General features: G+C 41.8%; 1 protein-coding gene across 8 annotated transcripts in view; it reads right to left on the bottom strand.

Annotated features, from left to right (window-relative positions):
* TMPRSS2 (transmembrane serine protease 2) overlaps nucleotides 1–26374 on the bottom strand; it is a 60453-nt gene that overhangs the window by 23056 nt on the left and 11023 nt on the right. For 6 of the 8 annotated variants that reach the window (XM_073360158.1, XM_073360178.1, XM_073360128.1 and 3 more), the window contains exons 2-6: nucleotides 23414–23570; nucleotides 21865–21935; nucleotides 20763–20958; nucleotides 20072–20158; nucleotides 12665–12784 (exon numbers count right to left, since the gene is read on the bottom strand). In XM_073360158.1, the coding sequence (XP_073216259.1) occupies nucleotides 12665–12784; nucleotides 20072–20158; nucleotides 20763–20958; nucleotides 21865–21935; nucleotides 23414–23471 (532 nt within the window). In that variant the 5' untranslated portion in view covers nucleotides 23472–23570. The remainder of the gene's footprint in view (nucleotides 1–12664; nucleotides 12785–20071; nucleotides 20159–20762; nucleotides 20959–21864; nucleotides 21936–23413; nucleotides 23571–26374) is intronic. The other 2 variants (XM_073360187.1, XM_073360197.1) reach the window with 2 other exon arrangements.

Here is a 26374-nt window from a genome sequence, read left to right as displayed (position 1 = left end):
ATGGCCCAACTTGATTATCATACACATTGTAAGGAGAGTGATCACTTTAGATAAGCTATTACCAGCAGAAGAGTGGGGTGAGAGGAGAGAAAACCTTTTGTAGTGGTAAACACCCATTTTTTCATGGTTCGTATGTATAAGAACATCTTCTGTATTTTCCACAGTATGCATCCGATGAAGTGAGCTGTAGCTCATGAAAGCTTATGCTCAAATAAATTGGTTAGTCTCTAAGTGCCCACAAGTACTCCTTTTCTGTACTAGTATAGAAGATCACAAAGCAAAGATTTTAACATGGAGGAGCTTGCCCTATACCATCTAGCCCTCTTATGTTTCTGATTTGAAGAGAGAGTGTGTCAACGAGGGAAGACAGAAAAAAAGAGTTCAATATGAAAAGTTCAAGAGCAAGATAATGGTTGGAATAAGCTATACTACTGTAAAGAGACCCAATTATACAACCAAAAAAATCAGGAAAAATCATCAGCTAAGTGTCAGTACTATGCAGAATAGGTCAGAACAGCAGAGTTCCAAAAGCAGGTATAGGTAGAGCGCTAGTTGGGAGGGAGGCGGGGGCCGTTGGTGTGGGGATTTTTTATTATTATAGTCATCATCATTATTACTGACAAAAAAAAATTTTTGGTCAGAAAATTCTGATTAGTTAAAACTGAAACTTTTCCAGTAAAGGTTCAGTTTCAATAGTCCAGGATGGAATCTCCGGTCAGAAAGAGACTGACGATAACCACTACCCTAAGTAGTTAGGGTACTTAACCGGGATGCGAGGCACTCTAGCTTAAATCCCTGCTCTGCCTAAATTGGAGCAGGGACTTGAACCCAGGTCTCTTACCTCCCAGTGGACTGTTCTGGGCTGGATAGCTAGTTGTTTCTCTCAAGAGTTGAGGGGTGTCTGTTTCAAAGGTCTCTCTCTGAAATCTCAAAAACTTTCATGGGACAGGAAAACTGTTTCTTGCCCAGCTTTAATGACAGGATCAAATGGAGCAATAAGAAGAACAGGAGTACTTGTGGCACCTTGGAGGCTAACAAATTTATTAGAGCATAAGCTTTCGTGGGCTACAGACCACTTCATCGGATGCATATAATGGAACATATAGTAAGAAGATATATATATATATATATATACACACACACACACACATACAGAGAAGGTGGAAGTTGCCATACAAACTGTAAGAGGCTAAGTAATTAAGATGAGCTACTATCTGCAGGAGAAAAAAATGGAGCAGTGTGTCCTCTTCAAGACCATTTTCTGGAAGTCATGTATTGCAGAAAACAGATATTAAAAACAAGATGGATGTGGCTTTTGAGTGTACACATTAGTGACTACAACCAGCTCATCACAAAAGTCTCCCTCTCTCCATTTCTTCAGCAGAAATCACCAAAACAGTTAAACAGCCTCCTACGCTGAAAGTTATGTAAAGCATTCTTTGGAAGGTGAAGCTTTTTGGTGGCAGTAGTAAGCTTCCAGATTTGTTTTGCTTTTGTTAGATTGGCACACACTAATATGAGACAGGTGGATTTTTTCCACGGGGTGTTGGATCATATTAAAGAAGTTCTGTATTAAAATCACAAATGAGTTTGATTCCCCAGAGTTTCAATTCCAGGGTATTACTAATGAAGAGGTCTCTTGGTTTTTGGTACTGTTTCTCTCCCTCTGTGTGAAACTTGCAAGCTGCTAATTGCGTTAGTACATTCTAAGACAGAGTCTGTTCTCAAAGCAATTCACAGAGAGAGAGAGAGACTCAAAGCAATACTCTAACAACAGAAAAAGCACCCAGAGACTCCCCACCCTTTTGTTGTATTAACCATTGTGATTAAAATAGAGATAGAGGATGTATGTGGATGGATGCTTGGTGTGGATAATAACTGAATGATCAGGGAGGTGCCAGCCTAAGAATCCAGTGTCCATCGGCTGAAGAAGGCGTCAAGTGGAAATAACCAGAGGACCCCCCCCCCCCCCGGAGGGCAGACTGGAATCCACCCAACAGCCTCAAGGATGGGAGAACCAAAGAACAAGATAACATCTTGGAGCCGTCAGGAATGTGTTATCTGCTGATTGATTCAGCAACAGCATGATGAAGCAATTCCCATAGACTGGCATAGGAAGAAATTCCTATAAAAATAGACTCTAAAAAGTGAGAACTTTGGGGGGTCTGATTCTGCAAACCAACTTCCAGGAGCATCAGATGAGCATCTGACAAGGCCCTGCTCCCTCCTCATGTCCAGGCCACCTGGCCAGTGACTTGGCATGAGCAACTCTAAGGCTGGTAACTATGATAACAACCTTGCAGAACCTGTGTGTGTGTGTGTGTGTGTGTTTGTATGAATGAATGTGAGAATAAATACGAGATTGAATGGAATGTTATAGCTATAACTAACTGCTTACTATGATTCTTTCTGTATTCACAATAAATGTGGTATTTTGCCTTTTTCCCTTTAATAAGATCCTGCTGGTTTTTATTTTATTGGTACAACATTTTGGTGGAGAATTGCGAAAGGGGGAATATTGGTAAAAAACCTCAGTTATTGTAAATATTGGTGTGCACACCGCCAGCTCTAGTGAGCTAGGCATTTCTATTAGGTTAACCAGACCTGCTGGCCTCCGAGAAGGTAGCAGGGGACCTGCTGGCCTCCGAGAAGGTAGCAGGGAAAACAGATTAAACCAGACCTGCTGGCCTCCGAGAAGGTAGCAGGGGACCTGCTGGCCTCCGAGAAGGTAGCAGGAAAAACAGATTAAACCAGACCTGCTGGCCTCTGAGAAGGTAGCAGGGGACCTGCTGGCCTCCGAGAAGGTAGTAGGGAAAACAGATTAAACCAGACCTGCTGGCCTCCGAGAAGGTAGCAGGGGACCTGCTGGCCTCCGAGAAGGTAGTAGGGAAAACAGATTAAACCAGACCTGCTGGCCTCCGAGAAGGTAGCAGGGAAGAACAGGCTAACCGGACCTGCTGGCCTCCGAGAAGGTAGCAGGGAAGAACAGGTTAACCGGACCTGCTGGCCTCCGAGAAGGTAGCAGGGAGAAACAGGTTAACCAGACCTGCTGGCCTCCGAGAAGGTAGCAGGGAGAAATAGGTTAACTGGACCTGCTGGCCTCTGGGAGGGTAGCAGGGGACCTGCTGGCCTCCGGGAAGGTAGCAGGGGAAAAACGCATAGATTAAGCTATGATTTCAGAATCTAGGCTGTGTCACTTGCTAAGTAATACCAGCAGTGACAAAGAGATTGAAATATCCATGTTAAGATGTTTAAAAGAAAACAGGGTAAGCCAGTACTAGAGGGAGGAATGGAGTCAGAAGGAACTCCAACCTCACCTTTTGTTAAAGAAATTACACCTTTTAAACAAATCCTTCAAAAATTTGGGCACAGTCCTTGGACTAAACAAGCCCTAGCTGATGTCTGCACTATTTCGGACCTAGAGGATAGATTGGCTCAGTATATCCTCATATACAAACCTTCTAGTGCTGCCAAAAGAGATGCAGCAGCAATCTGGTTGTTGTGGGAGGCATGTAAGGATTCTTCTCTCCGCTTGTCTTCATGTAAAGAGGAAAAGGCACAAATGGAAAAGGGAGCAGACAATTGGAAGGTGCTGGCTACAAATATCCAAAGCCAGCTGAAAATAGTGAAAGAGGCACTCCAGGAATACAAAAAGAGTGAAAAAGTTAACTCTGCAGAGGCTGGAGGGAGGCAGGTAAAGGGGGAGAAGGTCCTATGTACGGCACCCCCAGGCATAATTACAAAGAGAAAAGAGAGTAAAAAAAAAAAAAAAAAAAGTTAACTCTGCAGAGGCTGGAGGGAATTAAGCAGTTAAACTTTGTATTTCACCCAAACAACTTTTAACCGAAAATGTTAAAAAGGAAAAGTGTTAGAGCATTCTTGGTTTCTTTGCAGCCATTCTGAAAGAAAAATGGGCCCTTTTCCAAAGGAATGTCTGTAAATTAGCCAGGCAAAAATAAACTATCTGATTAAAATCATTTGACTGGACAATTTAGTCAAATTTGCTAAAAGAACATAAGAGGGTTCTATTGGAACTTAACTGCGTCAAATGTATAAAGGGAATGTAAGATGTAAAAAACAGAGCAGTGTGGAAGGGATGTTGAAGGAAAAGAAAATGTGTATGTATCTGTCTGTGTGTGTGTAAATATGTAAAGTTCTAAGGACCAGTTAGTTTTGTTTTTGTTAATGCCACTAAAAATCCATTTGACTCTTTAATTCAAAGTTGCAAAACTGACAGACCTTTTTGCTAGACACAGGTAATTAGTGTTGTTTGGCTTTGGGATTTGGCATTTAACCCTTAAAAGGTAACTCAATGCTTTACAAAATTTAAAATGTTTTTAAGTTGTGGCTGCAGCAGGGCAGTCAAAATCAGGAGAATATATAAAAAAAAAAAATTTGGATTCTTTTTGTTTGTTTTTTGTTTGTTTGTTTTTGTAACAAAATAGCAGATGAGAGTTGTAGTAAAAAAAAAAAAATAAAAAAAGACAGTGCCTCTCTGAAGCAACAGCAGGGGTGAGGTGCACAAAACAAAAGGAAGCAATGTTAGAAACACTGAGTCTTAAAATGGCTCTGAGTAATCAGACTGTCACTTTGATAAAGGTACATGAAAACTCTGTAAGCAAAAAAAAGAAATAGTGACACCTTATGTAAAAATGGATCTGGATAATGTTATAGAAGTTAAACTATGGAAGAAATGTGCATTTGCCCCAGAACATGTGCAGGGTATATTGTAGAAGGGGCAAAAGAAATGCAAACATACCATGCTACTTAATTAAAATGCTATTAGGGCTCCAAAGGGAGCCACAATAGGTTGGGTTTTCTTTTTCAGATTGCTGTGTGTTTTGGAAGCAGAAGTTAAAAGTAATCAAAACTCTGGTGAAAGTTGATTGTGTCCCTTTTAAAATAGAGTCTCTGAGCTGCTGATGGCTTTAAATCCAAAAGCAGGAAGTTTCTGTGAAAATGCAAATTACCTAAATGATAAAGGAAGGAAAGAACTAGCAGCACAAAGGAGCTGCAGATAAAGGACATACCTGGTCAGCAAACAAATTGTCTAAATAAAAGGCATGGGATAACAAGATAATTTTAATACATTTAATGATAATAAGTATCCCTGTAACAACATATAGTGTGTATGATTTTTGGAAAAATCCTTTAAGGTCGTATGGTAATGATGCTTCTCAGTTATTACCTGTAAATAAAACTTAAAGCTTAACACAGCAGGAAAAACATTATAAACTTGGTCTGCTGTATAAGAAGGAAAACTCAGGGATTTAATGACTAAACAGTGGGATAATTTCCCCATAACCCTTAAAAGATAAAAGCCATTGAAACCTGGCCTGCCTATAGGACAAAAACAGGAAAATATGGGGGCAATTTCTCTGTTTTGCCTGCAATCAGCAAGGGTATTTGTAAAAGAAATATTTTAAGCAATAATCTGCCACCCCAAAAGGGGTAGAAACATGTTCTTTTTGTCTTTCAGAAAATCAGGAAAAGCTGCCAGCTGAAAAGCAACCCAATACCATGAATCTACTGTCACAATAGAAATTGTGTTCTGTGTTCTATGTTTTGTCTTGTGTTTTGTGTTGTTTCTAGCACTGTTGTGTGTTTAAAAAACAAAAATACTGAAGACCTGCAGGAACTTAAAAATGAATTAAGCTTTCTGTCCCAGCTACAGGACAGCCTGATACAAAAACAAGTACATGCCAATGTAGACTTGGTCCAAATTGGTCTGGGTAACCTAAAAGGCCAATGGAATCTTTAGTAATGGCTTAATACTACCACATGGCTTATCCATAAGAAAAAAAAAAAGATATTAGAAATAGGAAACTACACAGCCATAGCTATGGGATGCACTGAAATGCAGATACCTGCACTAGCTACTTTGGAACACAAAATGTTCTGGGTCATACTGGGAAATATTAAGGGTTTGATGCATTTGTTAAAAAAGAAAGAGATCATTGTTTGACACTTATCAATATGAATGGATGCAATATGTTTCCAGTATTGTAAACCAGACTTGTTAATGGAAGAAATTGTTGTCAAAATTGCACACCAACAGTCCCTGGAGGCAAAGGTATTGAAGGTTAACCCACTCCCCATATTACACATGGGATCCTTTTGGCTACCCTGGACCTTGAGCCAGTGGGCTGGGGAGGGAGGGAAGCTATTGGACACTAGAGGTTGTACCGAATGGACTCCTCAAAAGTGGGCGTGCCTCACCTTGCCTGTTGCCCCAGAACCTTGTAGTAAAGATACATCACTAGGATCATGTATGTGGCATGAATTGGAATCACAAACTCAAATTGCCTCACAGTACTTTCTCTTGAATAGGCTACATAGAAAGTGACACTGACGATTATAAATCTTAGTGTCAAAAGGGGGATTATGTTGGATCATATTAAAGAAGTTCTGTATTAAAATCACAAATGAGTTTGATTCCCCAGAGTTTCAATTCCAGGGTATTACTAATTAAGAGCTCTCTTGGTTTTTGGTACTGTTTCTCTCCCTCTATGTGTGAAACTTGCAAGCTGCTAATTGTGTTAGTACACTCTAAGACAGAGTCTGTTCTCAAAGCAATTCACAGAGAGAGAGACTCAAAGCAATACTCTAACAACAGAAACAGCACCCAGAGACTCCCCACCCTTTTGTTGTATTAACAATTGTGATTAAAATAGAGATAGAGGATGTACGTGGATGGATGCTTGGTGTGGATAATAACTGAATGATCAGGGAGGTGCCAGCCTAAGAATCCAGTGTCCATCGGCTGAAGAAGGCGTCAAGTGGAAATAACCAGAGGACCCCCCACCCCCCCGGAGGGCAGACTGGAATCCACCCAACAGCCTCAAGGATGGGAGAACCAAAGAACAAGATAACATCTTGGAGCCGTCAGGAATGTGTTATCTGCTGATTGATTCAGCAACAGCATGATGAAGCAATTCCCATAGACTGGCATAGGAAGAAATTCCTATAAAAATAGACTCTAAAAAGTGAGAACTTTGGGGGGTCTGATTCTGCAAACCAACTTCCAGGAGCATCAGATGAGCATCTGACAAGGCCCTGCTCCCTCCTCATGTCCAGGCCACCTGGCCAGTGACTTGGCATGAGCAACTCTAAGGCTGGTAACTATGATAACAACCTTGCAGAACCTGTGTGTGTGTGTGTGTGTGTGTTTGTATGAATGAATGTGAGAATAAATACGAGATTGAATGGAATGTTATAGCTATAACTAACTGCTTACTATGATTCTTTCTGTATTCACAATAAATGTGGTATTTTGCCTTTTTCCCTTTAATAAGATCCTGCTGGTTTTTATTTTATTGGTACAACAGGGGAAGGCATAAGAACATAAGAATGGCCATACTGGGTCAGACCAAAGATCCATCCAGCCCAGTATCCTGTCTGCCAACAGTGGCCAATGCTAGGTGCCCCAGAGAGAGTGAACCTAACAGGTAATGATCAAGTGAGCTCTCTCCTGCCATCCATCTCCACCCTCTGACAAACAGAGGCTAGGGACACCATTCCTTACCCATCCTGGCTAATAGCCATTAATGGACTTAACCTCCATGAATTTATCCAGAGCTGGTGGAAAAGGAAGTTTAATAAGAAGTGAGCCAAGCCAGGTCATTGAACTCAAGCAGATAGTATCACCACCACCCCCGAGATTGTTGTAAGAAAACAGCTACACAATAGGTAATGCAGACATTTCTAGGGCCTTGTCTATGCCTTGGTCTACACTAGGAGTTGAGGTCAAATTTAGCAGCGTTAAATCGATTTAACTCTGCACCCGTCCACACGACGAAGCCCTTTTTCTCGACTTAAAGGGCTCTTACAATCGATTTCCTTACTCCACCCCTGACAAGGGGATTAGCGCTGAAATTGGCCTTGCTGGGTCGAATTTGGGGTACTGTGATTGGCGGTATTGGCCTCCGGGAACTATCCCAGACTGCTCCATTGTGACGGCTCTGGACAGAACTCTCAACTCAGATGCACTGGCCAGGTAGACAGGAAAAGGCCCGCGAACTTTTGAATGTCAATTTCCTCTTTGGCCAGTGTCGCAAGCCGCAAGTGACCATGCAGAGCTCATCAGCAGAGGTGACCATGATGGAGTCCCAGAATGGCAAAAGAGCTCCAGCATGGACCGAACGGGAGGTACGGGATCTGATCACTGAATGGGGAGAGGAATCCGGGCTTATCAGAACTATGTTCCAGTTTTCAAAATGCCAAAACATTTGTCAAAATCTCCCAGGAAATGAAGGACAGAGGCCATGACAGGGACCCGAAGCTGTGCCGCATGAAACTTAAGGAGCTGAGGCAAGCCTACCAGAAAACCAGAGAGGCGAACGGCCGCTCCGGGTCAGAGCCCAAAACATGCTGCTTCTATGATGAGCTGCATGCCATTTTAGACGGTTCAGCCACCACTACCCCAGCCATGCTGTTTGACTCCTTCAATGGAGATGGAGGCAACACAGAAGCAGGTTTTGGGGATGAGGAAGATGATGATGATGAGGTTGTAGATAGCTCACAGCAAGCAAGCGGAGAAACTGGTTTTCCCGACAGCCAGGAACTGTTTCTCACCCTAGACCTGAAGCCAGTACCCCCCAAACCCACCCAGGCTACCTCCCGGACCCGCCAGGTGGAGAAGGTACCTCTGGTGAGTGTACCTTTTAAAATACTATACACGGTTTAAAAGCAAGCATGTTTAATGATTAATTTGCCCTGGCATTCGCGGTTCTCCTGGATGTACTCCCAAAGCCTTTGCAAAAGGTTTCTGGGGAGGGCAGCCTTATTCCATCCGCCATGGTAGGACACTTTACCACTCCAGGCCAGTAGCACATACTCGGGAATCATTGTAGAACAAAGCATTGCAGTGTATGTTTGCTGGCGTTCAAACATCCATTCTTTATCTCTCTGTGTTATCCTCAGGAGAGTGAGATATCATTCATGGTCACCTGGTTGAAATAGGGTGCTTTTCTTCAGGGGACATTCAGAGGTGCCCGTTCCTGCTGGGCTATTTGCCTGTAGCTGAACAGAAACGTTCCCCCCTGTTAGTCACGGGGAGGGAGAGGGGCTAGCCACGTGCTGGGGGGGATGCAAAATGCGACCTTGTAACAAAAGCACGTGTGCTATGTATGTAATGTTAACAGCAAGGTTTACCGTGAAAGAGTGTACCCATTGCTCTGTAAAATGTGTCTTTAAATACCACTGTCCCTTAATTTTTATTCTCCACCAGCTGCATGTGTTTCAAGGATCACAGGATCTTCTCCTTCCCAGAGGCTAGCGAAGATTAGAAGGCGAAAACAACACACTCACGATGAAATGTTCTCTGAGCTCATGCTGTCCTCCCACACTGACAGAGCACAGATGAATGCATGGAGGCAGACAATGTCAGAGGCAGGAAAGCACAAAATGACCGGGAGGAGAGGTGGTAGGCTGGAGAGAGGGCTGAAGCTGAAAGGTGGTGACAGCGTGATGAGAGGAGACAGGATTTAATGCTGAGGCTGCTGGAGGATCAAACTAATATGCTCCAGCATATGGTTGAGCTGCAGGAAAGGCAGCAGGAGCATAGATCGCCGCTACAGCCCCTGTGTAACCAACCGCCCTCCTCCCCAAGTTCCATAGCCTCCTCACCCAGACGCCCAAGAACGCAGTGGGGGGGCCTCCAGCCACCCCACCCCAGAGGATTGCCCAAGCAACAGAAGGCTGACATGCAATAAGTTTTAAAGTTTTAAACTTTTAAAGTGCTGTGTGGCCTCGTCCTTCCCTCCTCCACCACCCCTCCTGGTGCTTCTCTCCTCCTCCACCCCTCCTGAGCTACCTTGGTAGTTATCCCCCTATTTGTGTGATGAATTAATAAAGAATGCATGAACGTGAAGCAACAATGACTTTATTGCCTCTGCAAGCGGTGATCGAAGGGAGGAGGGGAGGGTGGTTAGCTTACAGGGAAGTAGAATGAACCAAGGGGCAGGGGATTATATCAAGGAGAAACGAACAGAACTTTCACACCGTAGCCTGGCCAGTCATGAAACTGGTTTTCCAAGCTTCTCTGATGTGCACCGCGCCCTCCTGTGCTCTAACTGCCCTGGTGTCTGGCTGTGCGTAGCCAGCAGCCAGGCGATTTGCCTCAACCTCCCACCCCACCATAAATGTCTCCCCCTTACTCTCACAGATATTGTGGAGTGCACAGCAAGCAGTAATAACACTGGGAATATTGGTTTCACTGAGGTCTAACCGAGTCAGTAAACTGCGCCAGTGCACTTCTAAACGTCCAAATGCACATTCTACCACCATTTTGCCCTTGCTCAGCCTGTAGTTGAACAGCTCCTGACTACTGTCCAGGCTGCCTGTCTATGGCTTCATGAGCCATGGCATTAAGGGGTAGGCTGGGTCCCCAAGGATACATATAGGCATTTCAACATCCCCAATGGTTATTTTCTGGTCTGGGAATAAAGTCCCTTCCTGCAGCTTTTGAAACAGACCAGAGTTCCTGAAGATGCAAGCGTCATGTACCTTTCCCAGCCATCCCACGTTGATGTTGGTGAAACGTCCCTTGTGACCCACCAGTGCTTGCAACACTATTGAAAAGTACCCCTTGCGGTTTATGTACTCGCTGGCTTGGTGCTCCAGTGCCGAGATAGGGATATGGCTTTAGTGTATGGCCCCACCACAGTTAGAGAATCCCACTGCAGCAAAGCCATCCACTATGACCTGCACATTTTCCAGACTCACTGTCCTTGATATCAGCAGATCTTTGATTGCGTGAGCTACTTGCATCACAGCAGCTCCAACAGTAGATTTGCCCACTCCAAATTGATTCCCGACTGACCAGTAGCTGTCTGGCATTGCAAGCTTCCACAGGGCTATCGCCACTCGCTTCTCAACTGTGAGGGCTGCTTTCATCTTGGTATTCTTGTGCCTCAGAGCAGGAGAAAGCAAGTCACAAAGTTCCATGAAAGTGCCCTTACGCATGCGAAAGTTTCGAAGCCGCTGGGAATCATCCCAGACCTGCAACACTATGCGGTCCCACCTGTCTGTGCTTGTTTCCCAAGCCCAGAATCGGCGTTCCACCGGATGAACCTGATCCATTAGCACCATGATGCCCACATTGCCAGGGCCCGTGCTTTGAGAGAAGTCTGTGTCCATGTCCTCATCACTCTCGTCACTGCGCTGACATTGCCTACTTGCCCGGTTTCGCTTTGCCAGGTTCTGGTGCTGCATATACTGCTGGATAATGCGTGTGGTGTTTAACGTGCTCCTAATTGCCAAAGTGATCTGAGCAGGCTCCATGCTTGCTGTGGTATGGCATCTGCACAGAAAAAAGGCACGGAACGATTGTCTGCCGTTGCCCTGATGGAGGGGGGGCGACTGACGACATGGCTTCCAGGGTTGGCTTCCAGGGAATTAAAATCAACAAAGGGGGTGGCTTTGCGAGAAACAGAATGGCCCCCTCAAGGATAGAACTCAAAACTGGGTTTAGCAGGCCGTTGATTTCACGGAGGGAGGGAGGAGAAAATGAATACAAAACAAATCTGGTCTATTTCTGGTTTTGATCCACTTCACCTATCTTTATACATCTTGCTGGCAGCAGACTGGGCAGTACGACCGCTAGCCATTGTCACCTCCAGGGTGCTTGGCAGAAGACGGTGCAGTATGACTGCTGGCCATCATCTTCTGCTGGCTGCCGATTAAAAGACAGTGCACTGCTGGTAGGACTGAATCGCCATGAGACGAAACTTAAAAGGGAAATTACCTGGCTGAGTCACTCCCATGTTTGCCCAGGCGCCTCTGACCTCATCGAGGTCGGTTGAAAGAGGACCCAGGACTACGTCGACGACGGCTACCAGTCATACTGCACTGTCTGCTGCCAAAAGGCAATAAACTGCTGCTGTGTAGCAATGCAGTACCACGTCTGCCAGCACCCAGGAGACATACAGACAAGCGGGCTCCATGCTTGCCGTGGTATGGCGTCTGCACAGGTAACTCAAGAAAAAAGGCACAAAACGATTGTCTGCCCTTGCTTTCACGGAAGGAGGGAGGGAAGGGGGGCCTGACGATATGTACCCAGAACCACCCGCGACAATGTTTTAGCCCCATCAGGCACTGGGATTTCTACCCAGAATTCAAATGGTCGGCAGAGACTGCGGGAACTGTGGGATAGCTACCCACAGTGCAACGCTCCAGAAGTCGACAGTTGCTTCAGTACTGTGGACACACTCCGCTGACTACATGCACTTAGAGCATTTGTGCGGGGACACACACAATCAACTGTATAAAAACGCTTTCTACAAAACCGACTTCTATAAATTCGACCTAATTTCGTAGTGTAGACATACCCTATATTAGGAAGTTGCACCAGTTTAATTTAAGGTGCGATTTTAAACTGATCTGGCACAAAATCCTGTGGAGGACATTTTGATTTGGTTTAAGTATGAGTTATTTTAGTCCAGCAACTCCATTAGCAATGGACTTAAGCTAACTGATATTAAGCCACTCTAAAACCAAAAGACAACTGTCCATACAGGGATTTGAACTGGTTTAACTAAATCAGTTAAAGTCACACCTTAAACTAAGCTAGTGCCACTTTCTAATGTAAATGAGGGCTAAGGAAGGAGAAGTCACCAAGAGGTTTCCAAGAACAATTTTACCTCTGCATACTTGAAATACTTACCACATCGGTTTTCATCTTCACCATTGGAACAGTGGACCACTCCATCGCACCACTGAGATGGTGACACACATGTTCCTGAAGATCCACACACTATTGATGAGCCAAAACAGCTATTGGCCTCTGCAAGGGGATCAGAGTGGAAAGGAGATAGGTGATAGGTGTGGGGTCATTAAAAAGGATCCTTAACGTAAGAGTGAGCCACAAATTGTTATGATTTCTGCTGAGTTTTCTAGGAGAATATCAATTTAATCAAGGCATATGTTGAAAGAGCTTTTGATTGTTTGTACAATTTGGGGAAAGCACATACAAAACAACTATGGACAAGAGGGCTGGTAAAATGGAAGAATGTATATTCTTCTATTCTATTGCACCTGTTGCCAGAGGTAACTGTCAAGGAAACTTTTGTTTATTAGCTAGTTAAACCTGATGGTGATAACCGTGAACTAAACTAGCACCATTAAGCTCACAGCTGGCACTGAAGATTAATTTATAAATGAAAAAGGCAAGAAATTAATATAGACTAACTGCCACCACTAGATATATACCATTTTTAAACAGGACAGGATTTTTTTTTTTAAAACACTATTTTTTCCCATACAATCAAAGGTTGTAAAATATATTGAAAAATAAATTTAAACCTCAAAGACAGACCTGCCGGGATACACTGTTCACTTTATAAGGGCAGCAGACCATTAGATGAGAGGAATACATGAACCTCTTTTTAAAATAACTTGCTTTTCAGAGATTCAGCATTCTGTAACTGGTGTGATTAATGCATGCGGTGGATATTAAAATAGGTATTAATATCTAAGCAGGCATTCCCCATTTTGGAAGTGTTCTCAATTATAAATTTTCATAGAGTTTAAGGCCAGAAGGGACTATTAGACCATCTAGACTGACCTCCTGAATAACGCAAGCCATTAAGTTTTACCCAGGTGCCCCTGTTTTAAGCCCAGCAACAGGTGTTTGACTAAATTTAAGGAAATTATACACATATACTTAACAGCCTGCTTGGGAGCCAGATTTCTGTTAGGATGCCAATTAAGTAGCTTATTCCATTTCAAATCATCACTATAAAAATGAGGAAAAGTTTCTTCTTGTGAGGAGGAAGTGAATTCAATATCAAGCAAAATCCACTCTGTACTGAATGGGTCATTCTGCAATTTTTTGTATATGTTCATTAAAACTGGTCCAAAAGTGTTATATTTTCCTCTATGAAAAACTTCAAACTTCGGGTGGAGGGGGTCAGTGTTTTTCCCTCCCTTACACCCAACCCCAGAATTCCTTGGTCTTCCAGTTTGAGAGTTGAAATATTCTCTTTTTTGAATTCTCCCCCTCACTCTTCTTCACCTGTTCCTTTCACTATCACCATCTCACACACACACTCGCTCATGAAAAAGGTGTGGGGAAGAAAAAGAAGAGAGGGCAAAAAGCCCCAGAAAACTACAAGATTTTCAGTTCTTCCCACCAGAAAATTTTTACTAAAATGAACATTTGTGTTTTAGTGGAAAAGTAGTTTCTTCACTGAAAAACTGCTTCAATTAAACTATTTGAACCAGCCCTAATATTAGGAGATGGAATAGAGGGTCTGATTTTATTTTATATTTTTTAAAGAGCTAATGAGTTCTCCTGACTCCACCTGAAGTAAGTGGGAGCTGCTGGTGTTCAGCACCAGAGTGGTCCAGAGGAGGTCTATTCCATTTGCAGACAGTTTAAGGAAATGCGTTCACATTTGACACAGGAAGTTGTGTTCGGTGTGTCTGCACCTCCAACTGTCTACCTCTGCCCCAGACCCGAAATCCTTCTCTTCAAAAGTTTAGTGAAAACCAATACATCTCCACAAAACATTTCAGCTTTGACAAAACAGCATATTTCATGGAAATAAAGTGCTCCAATCAGTTCTATGCAGCACTTGTGAAAAATTAGTCAGGCCTAATATGTCTACCATACCTGATCCTTCCTTTCTTCCCTTCACGGTTGCAGTTAGGGGGAAGCTGTATAACTTAAAACCTCACTCCAGAGGCTGCATATCCAGGAGTGGCCCTAGACTAGCTGCCAGCAACTGGTGCCCTAGGTGAACCATGCAATCGGTGCCCCCAGCCCCCAAGCTCCAAGGGCAGATCTAGGCTGAGGTTTTTGGTAAACTGGGAAACATTTTGCCCCTTTTTTCCTTCTAATATTTTTAAGCTTTTTTTTTTTTTTTAATAAACAGAGGCTTAATTATTCGGTTTGTCCGTCCATCCAACCAACGTTTCTGAGATCTGATAAAAAGACACAAAATTTTCAGAATAAATTTGTACAAGACAGTTAGATGATATTTCAGTCCAATTTCAAATAAAAATGCATTAAAAATGTTAATTATAATTTTTATTACTACAAATCTGAAATCGTCCATTACGTTATCCTGCTTTAACTGCCATTACCACCACATCCAATGTAGAAAGAAATAAGAAAACTCTTCAATGAACTTTAACCTGTATTTACAAAACACTTCAAATAAAAAACTCTGTGCTCTTAAAACATTATTTTTCCTTTCTTTAAGTTTTGAAAATTCAGTCACGAGTTCTTTTAGATCCAGTTTTCCAGTTATTTCATGCTCTACTGACAAACTTCCGTACTTCTTCACGAGTGGAACGTTTCTTAAGTTGTCTTGAAAAAGCCTGAAGCTCACTACACAAATCTGTAGCATCAATGTCTTTTGAATTTTCATGAGTCCATGCAGACTCCAGTTTTATACAAAATTCTCTTATCTGTTTTTCTGTTTTCTTTTGAAAGCTGTGGATATCATATAGAAAGCCAAGTATGGACTCTAGCTGCTGCATCTGTTGAAATCTTTCATCAACCAAGTGAATAGCAGTATCAAGGACTGAAAAGTAGAAATTCACTTTGAACCTTTGTTTTGGGTTCTGAATGGGTGTGTTTTGTCAGTCATACAAAAACTGCTGTTTCTTTTGCCGAATGCGAACTGGCTCTGGTTCAAATTCTGTCGGAAAGTCTATTTCTTCACCAAGCTCAAGAGACTCTACCAGTGTTCTTTTGAACCCTTCATCACTTCTGAATTCCTCCAGAATATTTTTAGTTTGCTGAAGTTTTTGAATAGCAGAACGTATGTTCAAGTTCTTTTCCTGAAGCTGCTTACTAGTGAGGTTAATCTTGAAAAGGAATTTATACCACAAAATGAGTGAAGTCACAAATTTGAACTTGGAAAGGCCATTTGCAAGAGCTTCTGCATCTGAACGTGCCTTATTGCCAGATGACCCAGTAAAGGTAGTATCAGAAATTTCAATTCGGGCTTCATAAATGTTTCCAAGTTCATAGCGAAGAGGCTATGGTTTCACAGTTAGAGAATTCACATGGTGAGTCAGAATCTCCCAATGGCGTGTTGAGCCTGAGAAAAAACACAAACATGTTGCACTGGGTGAAAGAAACTGCTTGCCTCCTAACAGCATCATTGACAACCAAATTCAGGGAATGTGCATTGCAAGGAACGAAAAAGGCCCTAGGATTGATTTCCATCATTCTCCTTTGCACGCCAAGTCTTTACCCTTCCTATTACTCCCATTATCATAGCCTTGGCCATGTAAGTTTTCAACAGATAATTACACTGTTTCAAGCTCTTGTAGAATAGTTTCAGTCATAAATGCTCCAGTCGTCTCCTTCAGTGGTAAGAAACGCAAAAAAATGTTCCTTTATGAGCACGCCGACATTATCTTCATCTGCAGATTTTTCCATATCCACAAAACGAATGATCGTCATTTGTTCAACATGAGTCACATCTGGTGTACAGTCCAGTATTATTGAAAAGTATTTTGCAGAATGGGCAGCTTCTACAATGTTCTTTTTAATGGCATTTGCTAGGATTTGAATCAGTTCATTCTGCATATTTTTTCCTAAGTAATGAACCTGTGTTTCATGATCAGTTATTTTACATAGATGGTCCTTCATGACTGAATCAAACAAAGCGAGGTATTCAACAAATTTTTTAAAAAGTTTCCATTACCTGGAGTATATAAATTTTTCACTTCTACCGCGGCCGCAGAATGCTAAATTTTGCCCACCAAGAACTCTCACTAAAGCAAACAGACGCTCTAATATTTGTTGCCAGTATTCTTCTTTCCTCGATCACACGTAAATTTTCTTCGATAGTTTTTCCTTTTTTCAATCATAATTCAAATTCTTTCCAATTTTGAAAACATTCCAAATGTTCTGTACTTCTTTCATGTGAAGAGAGAATTGAAGAGATGTTTTTCCAGTCCTTTGAACCATTTTCAGTAAGTGATGTACCAATTGCTTGATTTCTAAACAACTTGCAGCAAAAGCAAAACAGAGTCCTTCGACACTGAATATTGTAACCAGTTTCGATGAATTTCTTCCCCATTAATGAGTTTCCTCTTGTAATGCTAAGCAGAGAATTTTCTTTTATTTCCATCCTTAGGAAAGGAAAATTCGCGAACTTTTTTGGGTCCATGTTCCACGAGAAGTTGCCGCATACTGTCATCACATCTGGGCTATGAAGTTGGGTCCCCTTACTGTAACTTGTTTGTAACTTCCTCATCCTTTCTTCTTTCTACTTCATTTACTTCAAATTCTGCATGTCTCTCTGAAGATAAATACATTTTCTCCACTTCCATATCAGTCTGATGCTGTGAGCTGCCTTCATCTAGAAGTAAGTTTCCATCATCTTGGGTTTCCAAACTGCTTCCATGCTATCCTCCTCTCCAAGTAAAATTCCTTCATCTGGATGCTGTGAACTGCTTCCATCTTTATTTGGATTAAAAGAGAAGATATTTCAGGAAGGATCCCTGCTGTTTTGCTTGGTCCTTTTCCTTCTCAGCCTTTCATTTACGATACTCAGTTTTTGAGCGTTTTCTTTTTCCTCTTTCTGCCATGGGGCATGTTACGTACTAACTGTGTTCCTGACTGCAAGTATTATAGCATTAAGGATGGCTGACCCACCACATGGTTGGCGATTTAAACCACATTTAAGCAGGGAAAAGACATGTTGGGATTGCTGCAAGGTCCAATGATTAGTAACATACACTCACTCACCTATTAAAACAGTTAGTTACAGCATTTACATGGAAACAAAATGATCTTTTTTGACATTATAACCCAACATCGATTGTTTGGAAACTAATCCCCTTCCTCACGGTTACCCACTTGGAGTGTGACGTCATCACTTTCTTAGTCTATTAAGCGTTAACGCTGTTACTTTTCTTTTATGGACCTTATTTATTACATGTGAACCAGTTATAACAAAGAAAAAGTTCATAATTATAGAGCCCGATAATAACGCTAAGGTTTAATAATGGATTTATAATGCTGAAAGACATTATTCTTTATTCTTTGGCACCAAGAAACACAATTTTCCACAGTATTCACTCAATTCTTAACCATCTACCAGCGACATGTGTTAAAATGACCGTTTGACACGTATCAATTGGTGGTATCTCCACTCTACATGAATCTCCAGCTATGTGACCTTGATCTATATTCGAGTTAGGTGTCACTAGCATTGCAGCTCTTGCTGCTGGAGGATGCGTTTCATTGTGGCTGAGTTATTGCTTATCAAAATTGTGGAGTGGGTCATCTTGACCCTACGTTGCAAATTGAAAAAAAAAAATATATATATATATATATTCGCTAAAATATTATTTTTGCAGTAAACAAAAGATTTGACATTAATAAATTCTCAGAAGTGTAGAGAAATTATCATTCATATTCCCTCCATATGCACACAAGAATTGAAATAATGACATCTTCGTTATTTTATTTTTTCCCTCAAATTTGGTGCCCCATTTAACTTGGCACCCTAGGCAACCGCCTAGTTCACCTATATGGATGGGCTGCCCTTGTGCATATCAGTAGTCTCTTAGGTTAAATTCATCCCACTACACAGGGCTCACGCAAAGCCCAATGTCACTTAGACCTTATAAATGCCCTTTGCTCTGGGGTAAACTGCACTCTTAATCCTAGTGTGACGTTATCTGATTAAAATATGACCATATAGATCATTGTTGTAACCACTGTCATAAATTTGCAATAAATTTTGTACAAGGTTGTCAAGTGAGGTGTTTGTGGAAAGGTTATGACTCGCTGACTATAATTCTGCTATTTGTATGCATGTATCATTTTTGTATTTGAAGCTATTGAGTATTGGCTCTATATCTGGATTTCAAATGTTTGCTCCTGGGGTAACGCCACAAGGTAGCTAGCCAGCACATCTTGGAGGGACTATTAAAATTGAGTGGCCAATCAAAAGAACATTTAACTGACAATGGACCATGGGAGACTTACACTTATCTACACTTAATGGAATTTCCTGGTGTGACTAGTCGAAATGCATGGACACGTTACTTGCCCATGTGACTCCAAACTCCATCTTGTTGCTGTAATTTTCCACAGTGAGAACACTGGAATTCCCTCCACATGGCAGAAGCTATAAAAAGCCCATTTTGCCTCTATCCTGTTCAATCCTCTGGACTATGAACTTATACTAATGGGAGCATTCTAACCAAGGCACTGAGGACCTTCCAATGATTTGGAAGCAACCAAAGACTTATCAAGCCAGCAGTTTATTCCATCACTGCTACAAGCCTGAACCAAGAACTTTGCAATTGTTGTATGTATTTGATTCCTCTAACCAATTTTAACTCTCACCTTTCTTTCTTTCTTTTTTATGAATAAAACTTTAGATTTTAGATACTAAAGGATTGGCATCAGTGTGATTTTTGGGTAAGATCTAAGTTGTATATTGACCTGGGTGTGTGGCTGGTCCTTTGAGATCAGAAGAACCCTTTCTTTGATGAGACTGGCTGTAAAGAACCACTCATCTCTGAATCCAGTGTTTTTGGTGGTGACAAAAGAACTGGAATGCCCAAGGAAACTATTTTTATGACTTCTTGTTAGCCAGTGTGGTGAAACAGAAATTTACTTTTGTTGCTGGTTTGATACACCCCAAGACTGGTGGCTAATCCCCTATAGGATTTGCCCTATTTCTCAGCAGTTCGTCCTGAATTTGGCATCCTCAGTTGTGACCCACTGAGGCACAGTTATACCTAGATATCACATTACTAAAATAGTTGTACAAAAGCTTGTCCTAGACCAACTGTTGCTAAACAGTTTGTGGGATCTCAGAGAATTCAGATGAATAAGAGGTTGCTGCTGAGTCAAGGACACTTATCAAATGTAAATATATTTGAAGTTAAAGGAAAGGACAACAGCGATACTGGTTATGGCAAATAATTAAGCTTTTAGATATTAAAATAAGTTGCATTCAGAAAAGAGATCGATAACAAGAGTTTACTGCTCTAATTTACCACCCTCTGGAAGATGACACACTTACGTTGGGAAATGGAAAAACTCAAGACATTTTAGCTTTGAATAAAAAATTTCTATCATCCTTACCAAAATACCAGATAAGCATAGCTGCAATTATGGAAACCGATAGTATTATTGCAACGGATAAAACGATGCATAGAGTTTTCTTAACTTCTGCAATTAAAAAGGGAGAAAAAGAAGAGTTAGGTTTGCAAACAAATTATTTTACTAGGCTAGCCTCCATCCCTATCTCCCTGCAAGTAAATTAGGGCTTGTCTTCACTAGCACTTTACAGTGCTGCAACTTTCTCGCTCAGGGGTATGAAAACACACACCCCTGAGCGCTGCAAGTTGCAGCGCTGTGGACAGTGCACCAGCCCTGGGAGCTATTCCCCAGTGGAGATGGGTTTTTTATAGTGCTGGGAGAGCTCTCTCTCAGTGCTATGCCACGACTACACAGCCACGTTAAAGTGCTGCCATGACCAGCGCTTTAACGTTGCTAGTGAAGACGTGCCCTTAGATGGACAGCTTTCAATCACTAGTAAGCAGGCGTGAATCTGCAATTCAGATGTTAGAGTCTCTCCATCTCATCATCACTTCAAAGAACCACTCAACTCCTCACACTTTTTTACAAAAAAGTATAATAGTAATTGACTTGTTCAGCTACCTAGCACCCTGAGGGACAAAGAGGTGCTCCTGGGATAGTCCCTCAACATAAGAGCTTGAAAGGAAACAAGTTTTGATCGGTCTACATAAAAAGAACTCCAGACAAATCTTACTTGACGTGCACAGTTTTGCTGATGGCGGCTTTGGCTGTACTACTGGGGGAGCTGACTGATGAGCAGGAACTCTTGGGACATAATGTGGCACCGATGGAGGATAATATGGTGGATACACGTTAGCATCCACAGGCTGTCTGGAAATATAGAAGTTTTCTGGCTGATAACCATGATTTTCATAGTAAGGTGGTAGCCCCTAAATAGCAAAATTGAGGTGAAGGTGGGAAAAAACATTAATATTGCAAAGTTAGAACAATATAATCATTTCTAAAAAATATCGTCACTTATGTAAATACAGTAAAAGCCCACCAATTCTCATTGCACTCATTCAGAAATTCATTACACTCACACACACACAAAAATAGATATACAAAGTCTCCTGAGAAGTGGAGTGAGAGACTTAGAGACACATTCAACTGACGGATTAATTTAAAGAAAAAAAAAAAAACAGCAAAAAAAACCCCACCAAAACTAGTTTTCAATAGATCACATCACCTTCTAAATATGTTTTAGATTTTAAATTTCTTTAGAAAGAAAAAAAAATGTTGCTTCCTTAAGAATCTCTTCTGCACACTTAGTTTCTCTTTTATTGAAAAAACAGTGAAAAATAAAAGAAAAAAGAACAAACAAACAAACTGGAAAAATTGCATATTTTTTTCTGATAACTTATTTCAGCTGTAATAATTTAGGGGGTAGTTACTATGTTCGGTGCAAATTTTTCAGCAATAAATTTGATTTTCCAGTTGACAGCATAGCTTCAATGCTAATTAGCGGAGTGCTGTAGTGAGATCTGATAAGACTTCATTACTTTTACCAAATACACTATAGAACAAATTAGTTGATGGCAGAGTGCTAGATTCATATACTACATCCATCACTGTGATATCAGAGACTTGAAGAATTAGTTCATTCATCCCCACAATACCCTGTGATACAGGCAAGTATTTTCCCCATTTTATAGAATAGGAAACTAAAGTCAAGAAACTTCTTAAAAAAATAAAATCATGCATACCTATGTCCACTTTTAATGGACCTGACTATTAATTCATTACTCAATAGGCTGCTACCCACAGAAAACAAAATTGAATATTTAACTACTTACTGAGTTTACAGCCATCTCAGCTTTGTCAACAGTGCTGAGACAGCTCAAGTGTTTGAAAAACTTGGGATAACCTGTAAATATACAAAAACACATGCATTCATAGTGTTACAATTAGAGCGGGCTGAAAAAGTTGTGACAGCAGTTTTCAGTTGGAAAATGCCATTTCCAAACAGAATCAAAATGTTCTGCAGGAACATATGATTTCAAAATTCATACCTGGAAATTACTTGAAATATGTATATAATTTATAAGAATGTTTTGGTCTTCTCAAAACAATAAAGGTTAAAACTAAATTTTTCAGAATATTTCATTTGTTGGGGGTGGGGGGAAGAAATCAGAGATTAACTTTTTGTCCCACTTCGGGAATTTCAAAGTCTCAATCTCCTGCAGGACAGAAATACCATTTTTCAACCATCTCTAGTTAAGATGCAAACCAACAAGCACAGTGATGTTCTTAGTTATGACTTTCATTTCACTCTTAACTCATCCACTTATAACTAGAAATATATTGCCTAAATTAAAGGTAATTAGTTTCTCAACCCTCTAACATTAACTAAATATAACAGCATGAAATAAACCTAGCAGCATTACAGATTTAATACCCAAGTTTTCCTGTTAGGCTCTAGCTCTCAAATATGTAATAATATTGTTGAGAAGGGTAGGCAGTGATGGCTAATTAACAAGAGACAAAACTAAAAAAGCCATCCTCCTCCCCTACACTACAAAATTAACACTGGATGTAGGCTACATTATGGACTAAGAATAAAATGGCATGGAAAATTTCAAGTTCAGTTAGACCACCACACACACCCAGAAAAGGGAAGAAGTTTGCTCTCTATTAAGCAGCCACACATTAAACATGAACTCCTGTTGGGTGCACTGAAGGAGAGGCAGAAAGGAATGTTCCTGTGCAAGTTTCAGCACAAAGTTCATCTTTACATTCAAGCTACATGCAAACAAACATGCTTTTATAAAACTCAACACACTGATGCAGCCTTTACTATTGTACAGCAGCAAGTGACAGCCAGCTGCATAAGTGCCCCACAGCCCAAGAAGGTTAACTGAACGCCATGCTCGCTCTCAGAACAAGAGTACTGATACTCTCAGGCTTTGTCTCCCCCTTAGACAGGCGCAAATTTTTGCTTCAGTGTACACTGCAGTCAAACACCAGCAGCAAGCCTGTGCTAGGCTCACAGGGCTATAAAATTGCCCTATATAGATGTTCAGGCTTAGGCTGGAGCCATGAATGGGGAGGAGAAGGAAGGATGGGATTGCACAGAGCCCTGGCACAGGGGACCGTGGTATAGGAAGATTGGTAATGGGGAGAATAGGGCTAAACTGCTGCTACCTCTTTGGTGGATTGCACCAGTGGCTTAAACAGTTAGAACATCCCAACACTCCACAGCAATTTAGAATAGGAAAGACGGGGGGTGGGGGTCAAGGGCAGGAACAGAACCGGTCAAAGCTACAGGAGAAATTTAGGTCAGCAGAATGCTATTAGTCTTATCTGGGCAGGACACTGGGGTTAACACCGTTTACTCTTACTTACAGGAAAGGCAACGAATCCAGTGAACACAAGTCGTCAGTACCTCTGTTTTATGTCTCATCCATTCTTACTCAGTTGTTCACATCATATAATGGTGGCATGCAGTTCTGCCCCACCTCAGTGGTTGAGTAACACTTCGCAGAAGGGGTTTTTCTATTCTCTGGAAAAGGTGATATGAAAACAGAATGGTAATCAACACAACCTCAGAAATACCCGTTGCTTTGTCAGCTTCTTAAATAAAAGACTTAGGCTACATCTACACTACAGATGCTACAGCGGCACAGCTATGAAGCTGCAGGTCTGCTGCCCTAGCACCATAGCGTAAACAATTGCTATAGCAACAGAAGGGGGGGTGGGGGGGGGAGGTTTCCATTGCTGTAGTTAATCCACCCCCGAGAGGTGGTAGCTAAGCTGGATCGATAGAAGAATTCTTCCATCAATCCAATGGCGTTTAAACTGGGGCTTAGTTTGGCCTAACTACATCTCTCGAGGGTGTGAATTTTTCACGGCCCTGAGCAACATAGCGAGGTCAACTTAGGTTTTCGGTATAGACCAGGCCTTAGGCCATGTTTGCACTACAGCAGTATAGCTATGCCATTGTAACCTGGTAGTATAAACATAGACTACAGCAATAGAAGATAAAAAGAAAAGGAGTACTTGTGGCACCTTAGAGACTAACCAATTTATTTGAGCATGAGCTTTCGTGAGCTACAGCTCACTTCATCGGATACATACCGTGGAAACTGCAGCAGACATTATATACACACAGAGATCATGAAACAATACCTCCTCCCACCCCACTGTCCTGCTGGTAATAGCTTATCTAAAGTGATCATCAAGTTGGGCCATTTCCAGCACAAATCCAGGTTTTCTCACCCTCCACCCCCCCACACACACAAACTCACTATCCTGCTGGTAATAGCTCATCCAAAGTGACCACTCTCCCTACAATGGGCTATCACCAGCAGGAGAGAGAATTTGGTGTGTGTGGGGGGGTGGAGGGTGAGAAAACCTGGATTTGTGCTGGAAATGGCCCACCTGATGATCACTTTAGATAAGCTATTACCAGCAGGACAGTGGGGTGGGAGGAGGTATTGTTTCATATTCTCTGTGTATATATAAAGTCTGCTGCAGTTTCCACGATATGCATCTGATGAAGTGAGCTGTAGCTCACGAAAGCTTATGCTCTAATAAATTGGTTAGTCTCTAAGGTGCCACAAGTACTCCTTTTCTTTTTGCGAATACAGACTAACACGGCTGTTACTCTGAAATCTCCCTACAATGTGCATGATAATCAAGGTGGGCCATTTCCAGCACAAATCCAGGCTCTCTCACCCCCCCCCCACTTTTTTCCCCGGGGACACACACACACACACACACACACACAAACTCACTCTCCTGCTGGCAATAGCTCATCCAAACTGACCACTCTCCAAGTTTAAATCCAAGTTTAACCAGAACATCGGGGGGGAGGTGGGGGAGGAAAAAACAAGGGGAAATAGCCACTCCCAGTCTCTATTTAAGCCTAAATTAATAGTATCCAATTTGCAAATGAATTCCAATTCAGCAGTTTCTCGCTGGAGTCTGGATTTGAAGTTTTTTTGTTTTAAGATAGCAACCTTCATGTCTGTGATTGCGTGACCAGAGAGATTGAAGTGTTCTCCGACCACAACCTGAAGCAAATACTCACCAACAACCACATACCACACAACAGAACCACTAACCCAGGAACTTATCCTTGCAACAAAGCCCGTTGCCAACTGTGCCCACATATCTATTCAGGGGACACCATCACAGGGCCTAATAACATCAGCCACACTATCAGAGGCTCATTCACCTGCACATCCACCAATGTGATATATGCCATCATGTGCCAGCAATGCCCCTCTGCCATTTACATTGGTCAAACTGGACAGTCTCTACGTAAAAGAATAAATGGACACAAATCAGATGTCAAGAATTATAACATTCATAAACCAGTCGGAGAACACTTCTGTCATAAATATAAAGGGAAGGGTAAACCCCTTTGAAATCCCTCCTGGCCAGGGGAAAGCTCCTCTCACCTGTAAAGGGTTAAGAAGCTAAAGGTAACCTCGCTGGCACCTGACCAAAATGACCAATGAGGAGACAAGATACTTTCAAAAGCTGGGAGGAGGGAGAGAAACAAAGGGTCTGTGTCTGTCTGTAGTCGTCTTGGCCCGGGACAGAACAGGAATGGAGTCTTAGAACTTTTAGTAAGTAATCTAGCTAGGTATGTGTTAGATTATGATTTCTTTAAATGGCTGAGAAAAGAATTGTGCTGAATAGAATAACTATTTCTGTCTGTGTATCTTTTTTGTAACTTAAGGTTTTGCCTAGAGGGGTTCTCTATGTTTTTGAATCTAATTACCCTGTAAGATATCTACCATCCTGATTTTACAGGGGGGATTTCTTTATTTCTATTTACTTCTATTTTTTATTAAAAGTCTTCTTGTAAAACACTGAATGCTTTTTCATTGTTTTCAGATCCAAGGGTTTGGGTCTGTGGTCACCTATGCAAATTGGTGAGGCTTTTTACCAAACCTTGTCCAGGAAGTGGGGTGCAAGGTTTTGGGAAGTATTTTGGGGGGAAGGACGCGTCCAAACAGCTCTTCCCCAGTAACCAGTATTAGTTTGGTGGTGGTAGCGGCCAGTCCAAGGATAACGGGGGTAATATTTTGTACCTTGGGGAAGTTTTGACCTAAGCTGGTAAAGATAAGCTTAGGAGGTTTTTCATGCAGGTCCCCACATCTGTACCCTAGAGTTCAGAGTGGGGGAGGAACCGTGACAACTTCAATCTCTCTGGTCACGCGATTACAGACATGAAGTGAGCTGTAGCTCACGAAAGCTCATGCTCAAATAAATTGGTTAGTCTCTAAGGTGCCACAAGTACTCCTTTTCTTTTTGCGAATACAGACTAACACGGCTGTTACTCTGAAACCAGCC

The sequence above is a fragment of the Lepidochelys kempii genome, chromosome 1 (assembly GCF_965140265.1).
Source record: "Lepidochelys kempii isolate rLepKem1 chromosome 1, rLepKem1.hap2, whole genome shotgun sequence".
NCBI lineage: Eukaryota > Metazoa > Chordata > Testudines > Cheloniidae > Lepidochelys > Lepidochelys kempii.
Note: the sequence above shows the minus strand (reverse complement) of the source record. Positions and strands in the feature narration are given on the sequence as shown.